This window comes from Cynoglossus semilaevis, chromosome 11 (assembly GCF_000523025.1).
Source record: "Cynoglossus semilaevis isolate Cse_v1.0 chromosome 11, Cse_v1.0, whole genome shotgun sequence".
NCBI lineage: Eukaryota > Metazoa > Chordata > Actinopteri > Pleuronectiformes > Cynoglossidae > Cynoglossus > Cynoglossus semilaevis.
The window spans coordinates 220,773-227,806 of record NC_024317.1 but is presented as its reverse complement, the minus strand read 5'-3'; the positions used below and the strand labels follow the sequence as shown (position 1 = coordinate 227,806).

The window sequence follows — 7,034 nt, the reverse complement described above, 5'->3', positions numbered from 1 at the left end:
GGGGGTGTGGGGGGGGGGGGGCTGGCAGACAGCTGAGCACACAGACAGAGACAGACAGACAGACAGACAGACAAAAAGTAGGACAGAGATTCTGCTTCTCTCCCCCCCCGTTCTGTCACAGTGACGACCATCAAACCAAACTAACGTCAACGTCAGGTTCAGGTCAAATTCATCCACAGTTTTATAAGAAAACGTTCTTAGTCCCATTTCATCAAATCTCCCAGCTCCTCGTGACTTTAGTCCAAACTAATAAATACTGGCTCGACGGCTGCTCCTCCGAGGGACTTACCTATTTCAGCCGTGCAGAATAACTGCTGAGGGTGGGCTGGGTGGCAGCTGCATCCCTCCACCGCTGCCTCCAGGGCTGCGCCCAGCAGAACCAGCACCCAGAGCCTCAGACACACACTCCGCTCCAGGGACATGGCCACGACGACTGCGGCTGCCTCCGACCGACCCAGCGCTCAGGCAACGCTGACCCTGTTTACTTCCCCAGGAAGAAAATGAAGGAGAGAGGGAGGGGCAGCTGGGACGGAGGAGACGGAGCAGTGAGGTGACCTCCGCTGAGCTGAGGACAAAGTTGGAAATAAACGTCTGAATTCTAGCCGGAGCGAATAACGTGAGGGAGGAGCTGCGAGCGTTCTCTCCTTGTCCTGCGCTCAGAACCCTACAATGGTCGGATCCCCTCACACTCTGGTCTTGAATGCTGAAAGGCTGGCACACAGGGAGCCTCTTATGTACGGCAGGGTGTGGGGACGGCCTCCTCCTCCTGTCAACCACCAGCAGCAGAGCAGACGCTTTCATCTCCACTCCAGTTCCATGAGAAACCTTCTGGATCCTGAACTTCAACACAAAGTAAAACATGACCTGACCTTTGACCTGGACTGGGACCAACAGTGGCCTTGTTGCTTGTTTAGTTGTTTACCAGTGTCCCTACTCTATTCTTGTTTGGTTTTTATGAATTAGCATGTTTTTGTTTTTTTGGCAGACTTGAAGCCCTTTGTAAATACAGATATTATGGTATGCTAATAACATCGACTAAAGCCTGTGTTTTTGACTGGTCAGATCACGTCTCCCAGCTTCCCTGTGGTGGTGAAGATCGGACACGCCCACTCTGGGATGGGAAAGGTAACGTTCATTAAGTCTCTCATATTTCAAGACGTTTCATACAATGACGTCAGCAGCTACAGCTAGCACCGTGATTGGTGTTAGCCGGAATTAGCTGCTCATATTAGCTCTGCAGGCCTGAAGATTGTTTTAGTTTTTTGGGGGGTTTTTGTCTTGATTTTACTTTTAAGTTTAAAAAAGTTGCCAGTGTAGAGCAGCGTCCCCAACATTATTTGTACCAAGGACCAGTCGACCAGTATCAGCTGGTACTGCGGCCCGGTATCAAATGACCTGTGGACTCGCACCGGTCCCCGGCCCGAGGGTTGGGGACCCCTGTTGTAAAGGGCTCTTCTCTACAGGTCAAAGTCGACAACATCAGTGATTTCCAGGACATTGCGAGCGTGGTCGCCATCACTAAGACCTACTGCACCACGGAGCCGTTCGTCGACGCCAAGTACGACATCAGGGTGCAGAAGATTGGCACTGACTATAAAGCCTACATGTAAGTTTGGACTTCTGGACCTCTGCTCCTGTCTGAAGAACCTGCTGTGACTTCAGTTGTGTCTTTATGTTTATATGAAATCACTTCATCAGTTCAACTGATTCTAATTCCCACTCTGTCTGTCGACTCACATCAGTCTGTACTGCCACAGCACAGACGGTCGACTGAAAAGCCATTTCTTTCTCCAAATTTCTTTGCATTCATGTTGTGAAAACCTGTCGTCCTTTTAAGGCGGACTTCCATCTCTGGGAATTGGAAGAGCAACACCGGATCTGCCATGTTGGAACAAGTAGCCATGACTGACAAGTGAGTGTTGACCTTCATGTCTCCAACTGTAACAGTGTTGTATGAGGTACTGTGAGTATGGAGTACTGTGAGTATAAAGTACTGTGAGTATTGAACAGTTACTGTTGCCTGTGCATCTTTACATGCCTAAAAGATCATAACAAGTGCAAAACAACATGAACTGCTTTCTTACTGGACACACTGATACTTTAGCATTCTGCTGCAGCGCCACCTGTGCCTCACCCACTCAGATCTGCTCTCATCCTTAGTCTTTCCTCTTTTTGATTGGTCCGCTGACGTCCCCTTTGTCCCCTGTTGTCAGGTATAAACTGTGGGTGGACACCTGCTCACAGATGTTTGGAGGACTGGACATCTGTGCAGTCAAAGCCACCTGTGGGAAGGACAGTAATGACTACATCACTGCCTCCTCCTCCTGTCAACCACCAGCAGCAGAGCAGACGCTTTCATCTCCACTCCAGTTCCATGAGAAACCTTCTGGATCCTGAACTTCAACACAAAGTAAAACATGACCTGACCTTTGACCTGGACTGGGACCAACAGTGGCCTTGTTGCTTGTTTAGTTGTTTACCAGTGTCCCTACTCTATTCTTGTTTGGTTTTTATGAATTAGCATGTTTTTGTTTTTTTGGCAGACTTGAAGCCCTTTGTAAATACAGATATTATGGTATGCTAATAACATCGACTAAAGCCTGTGTTTTTGACTGGTCAGATCACGTCTCCCAGCTTCCCTGTGGTGGTGAAGATCGGACACGCCCACTCTGGGATGGGAAAGGTAACGTTCATTAAGTCTCTCATATTTCAAGACGTTTCATACAATGACGTCAGCAGCTACAGCTAGCACCGTGATTGGTGTTAGCCGGAATTAGCTGCTCATATTAGCTCTGCAGGCCTGAAGATTGTTTTAGTTTTTTGGGGGGTTTTTGTCTTGATTTTACTTTTAAGTTTAAAAAAGTTGCCAGTGTAGAGCAGCGTCCCCAGCATTATTTGTACCAAGGACCAGTCGACCAGTATCAGCTGGTACTGCGGCCCGGTATCAAATGACCTGTGGACTCGCACCGGTCCCCGGCCCGAGGGTTGGGGACCCCTGTTGTAAAGGGCTCTTCTCTACAGGTCAAAGTCGACAACATCAGTGATTTCCAGGACATTGCGAGCGTGGTCGCCATCACTAAGACCTACTGCACCACGGAGCCGTTCGTCGACGCCAAGTACGACATCAGGGTGCAGAAGATTGGCACTGACTATAAAGCCTACATGTAAGTTTGGACTTCTGGACCTCTGCTCCTGTCTGAAGAACCTGCTGTGACTTCAGTTGTGTCTTTATGTTTATATGAAATCACTTCATCAGTTCAACTGATTCTAATTCCCACTCTGTCTGTCGACTCACATCAGTCTGTACTGCCACAGCACAGACGGTCGACTGAAAAGCCATTTCTTTCTCCAAATTTCTTTGCATTCATGTTGTGAAAACCTGTCGTCCTTTTAAGGCGGACTTCCATCTCTGGGAATTGGAAGAGCAACACCGGATCTGCCATGTTGGAACAAGTAGCCATGACTGACAAGTGAGTGTTGACCTTCATGTCTCCAACTGTAACAGTGTTGTATGAGGTACTGTGAGTATGGAGTACTGTGAGTATAAAGTACTGTGAGTATTGAACAGTTACTGTTGCCTGTGCATCTTTACATGCCTAAAAGATCATAACAAGTGCAAAACAACATGAACTGCTTTCTTACTGGACACACTGATACTTTAGCATTCTGCTGCAGCGCCACCTGTGCCTCACCCACTCAGATCTGCTCTCATCCTTAGTCTTTCCTCTTTTTGATTGGTCCGCTGACGTCCCCTTTGTCCCCTGTTGTCAGGTATAAACTGTGGGTGGACACCTGCTCACAGATGTTTGGAGGACTGGACATCTGTGCAGTCAAAGCCACCTGTGGGAAGGACAGTAATGACTACATCACTGAGGGGAGGGGGGGAGGACGGAGGGGCACGGGGGGGAGGGGCTGTAGTATCATGTGATGACTGCAGCCTCTTCTCACTTCATAACATCCTGCGACCCCAGGGGGGTATGTATTCAAATATGCCCCTTCTCTTCCCCGTTTGTCCAGGTGGTGGGGTCATCGATGCAGCTCATCGGTGACCACCAGGGGGAGGACCGCCAGCTCATCGCTGAGGTGGTGATCGCTAAGATGAACCAGGCACTAGGTGGAGGGTCATCTTCAGCCTCCCGCTCACCCGTCCGCTCCCCTCAGAGTGGGAGGGCAACTACGGTGCAGCCGCAGCAGGTTCAGAGCACGTGATTGGACGTTGACTTCATCTGTTTTCTCATCATTTCCTTCTCACTGCCTCTTCCTCTGTTCTCTTTCTCCGACCAGAGTGCAGCCGTTGAGGAAGGAGTGACCGATCCAAACAGGGCCTCAGGCCAGCGTCCTCCACCACAAGGTCGGCCAATCACTGCTCTCCGTTAAGTACTGCTGCTGAGCAGCTTCGGTTGTGGGCGCGCCACATTTAGCTTCTCATAACTTTGTTTTTCTGATATGTTGTAGCCCACGCTGCCCCCTAGTTTTGATGATTAGAATGCATCATTAATCTAATCCAATGATGCCATCTGAGACAGTTGGAGCGGCCCTTATTTCCTATCAGCTCAGATTAGCATATTAGCGTATTAGCATTGCCTGTGACGAATACTTCCAAACTTCATGTACATTTAACCAACTCTAGTTTTATGTGAAGTGTAGAATCACTTTAATTCTATATATAAGCTTAAGGTGGAACTGTATTGATCCTTCTTCACACTGACGAAGCAGCTGTAACCGACGTTCTCTCCATTAATCTGAAAATCCCTATTTTTTAGCATCGTCTTATTCTTTAGCTCTGCTCCAGCTGTGGCGTCACACGATCGTACGAGCCACTCTCTAACGTACACTAACACACATGGGCTCACCACGGTGCTGCTGTAGTCCGTGTTCACCTACACTAACACACATGGGCTCACCACGGTAGTGCTGTAGTCCGTGTTCACCACGTTACTCCCTCCAACAATAGTTCAATGTACTGGAGCATGTTGCGCTGACGTTAGCTTCTTTGTTAGCATGGCAACGTGTGTGGGCTCAGAGCTAACGTGGTAAAAATAAACACAACTTTAAATGGTGTGTTTGCATGTGTGTCGAGTGTGTGTTCAGTATATGTTTTTGCATGAATGTGTTCTTTGTGGTGTTGGTCGTCATGGAAACGCCACCTTGTTTTAGTTGGATATAAACTCTAAATCTAAATTGCATTGCTGTGTGTTTTCTTTTGTGTTTTTATCTGAATGAAATATTTTCAGCTCTTTGTCAAATCAGAACCACCTTAAAAATGGATTCAGTCAAGACTTTTTTAAAGGTTCTCTGAAAGACTAGATGGTGTTGGTGGTAACCTTAACGTTATTATGTTAATTATTACACACGCGCACAAAACATGCATACGTACATAAAGTCCGTACAGTCAGTGAACGCAGCACAGTTTGAACTGAAAGACTCGTCGTCTCTCATCTACTTGGATCCAGAGCCGTGGCTAAAACTGTTTCTCTGGGTCAAAGGTCAAAACTAAACACAGCCAAATGGAAATCACAGCTTTGGATCCAAGTCACTTTTACTTTTTGTGTCTTTTTAAAATGTCCCGGTCAAAACTGTCTTTTCTTTTGGTTTTTCTGCATCGTGAGTCCTCACTGATAAAAACGTAAGAGTTCTGGTCATTTAGCTGCATGAGTGGGATGGAGTTTCATGTTCTTTCAAATCCAAACACATTTTACAGTGAAAATTGAATCTTCTCTGTCGTCTCTGTGACGTGTTTTCCTGCTCAGCATGTGACATCACTGTGTTTCCTGTTTCCACTTCACTCATAAACGAATCATAACTTTACTGTCTTGGACTCTTATCACCTCATCGTTCTCCCCTCCTTCCTTCCACCTCTACACTTCCTCCTAGTGGTGACATGAGGCGACGTGCAGTGCACAAATACAACTAACACTATGTGCTGCCCCCTGCTGGTCATTCAGAGCCTGCTTTGCTTCAGTGTGTTGTTGACCGATGAGTTGATGGGGGTCTTTCTTCAGTGGAGTGGAGCTGATTCTCTGTGTCCTGCTGTGACTTTTCTAACCTTCACTAAATCATCAGATTCTAACTTTGTCAAATAACGGCACTTCCTCCCTCACTGGCTTCTTTGGTATTGGATGCTTTCACAATGATGTCATTTGTCCTCCTAGGTGGCCCAGTGAAATCAGAGTCTGAGCCGCCACCAAAGTCTGCTGCGGCCCAGAAACCAGGTCCAGTCCAAAAAGCCCCCTCAGTTACAAGGCCTCCAGTTCAGAGGCCCCCCCCCATGACCCGGGCTCCATCTGTCACCAAGCCTCCCCAGGAGCCTTCCGCCACTGCCTCACCATCATCTCTGGCTAAAGGAGCAGCTCCGAGCCCCCCCCCAACCAAAGCAGCTACTGCTGCTGCCAAAGGCCCAGACTCTGCTCCAGCTGCAGCCCCTCCCCCCACCGCTTCTCCTACAACGGAGCAGCCCCAGCCTCAAGGTTCTCCAACTCCAGCCCCCGGCAAACCTAAAGAGTTGCCCCCCAAACCCACACCCCCTGCAAAGCCCATCGCCCAGGCCTCGGATGCTGCCCCTGCCCCAGTCCCCGTACAAGTTCAGTCACCAGTGAAGGCCAGCCAGCCCCCGCCTGACACCCAGCCCCAGGCCAAAGCAGCCCCCCCCCCTCCAGACCCTGATTCTGACCCAGCTGAAGCTGCTGCTGCCCCTGCTGAGGCTCCCGCCCCAGAGGAAGAACAACCTGCTCCCCAGCAGAAGAGCCATCCTCTGCTGAAGTAAGAGCCACGTAGTACGTGAGGGGTGAGGGGTGAGGGGTGAGGGAGGGGTGGGTGAGAGGAGTTGGTTTAGAGCATAGTTTTAGTGACAACATGTGTTTGTCCTTCAGTAACACTGCTAACCCCCCCTTCCCCCATTGTCCCCCCCCCATTTCCCCGTTCTTCCCTCTCCCAGTAAGTCCCAGTCCCTGACCAATGCCTTCAACGCCTTCAGCGACTCCTCCTTCTTCCGCGGGGTCTCGGGCTCAGGAGGAGGCGACGGCCAGGAGGAGGCC

At 49.2% G+C, this 7,034-nt stretch overlaps 1 protein-coding gene and 1 long non-coding RNA gene across 2 annotated transcripts in view; one reads left to right on the top strand and one right to left on the bottom strand.

The window, feature by feature from the left end:
• Positions 1-7,034, top strand: part of LOC103385632 (synapsin-2) — a 25,081-nt gene that overhangs the window by 17,300 nt on the left and 747 nt on the right. The window contains exons 7-14 of the mRNA XM_025060031.1: positions 1,063-1,125; positions 1,464-1,606; positions 1,838-1,912; positions 2,214-2,314; positions 4,016-4,194; positions 4,285-4,351; positions 6,153-6,759; positions 6,935-7,031. Of these exons, the coding sequence (XP_024915799.1) occupies positions 1,063-1,125; positions 1,464-1,606; positions 1,838-1,912; positions 2,214-2,314; positions 4,016-4,194; positions 4,285-4,351; positions 6,153-6,759; positions 6,935-7,031 (1,332 nt within the window). The remainder of the gene's footprint in view (positions 1-1,062; positions 1,126-1,463; positions 1,607-1,837; positions 1,913-2,213; positions 2,315-4,015; positions 4,195-4,284; positions 4,352-6,152; positions 6,760-6,934; positions 7,032-7,034) is intronic.
• LOC107989253 (uncharacterized) lies at positions 4,817-5,622 on the bottom strand. The gene is made up of 2 exons (XR_001760773.2): positions 4,932-5,622; positions 4,817-4,880 (listed from the first exon to the last, which is right to left on the bottom strand). It is a non-coding gene; the product is annotated as an uncharacterized LOC107989253 (long non-coding RNA).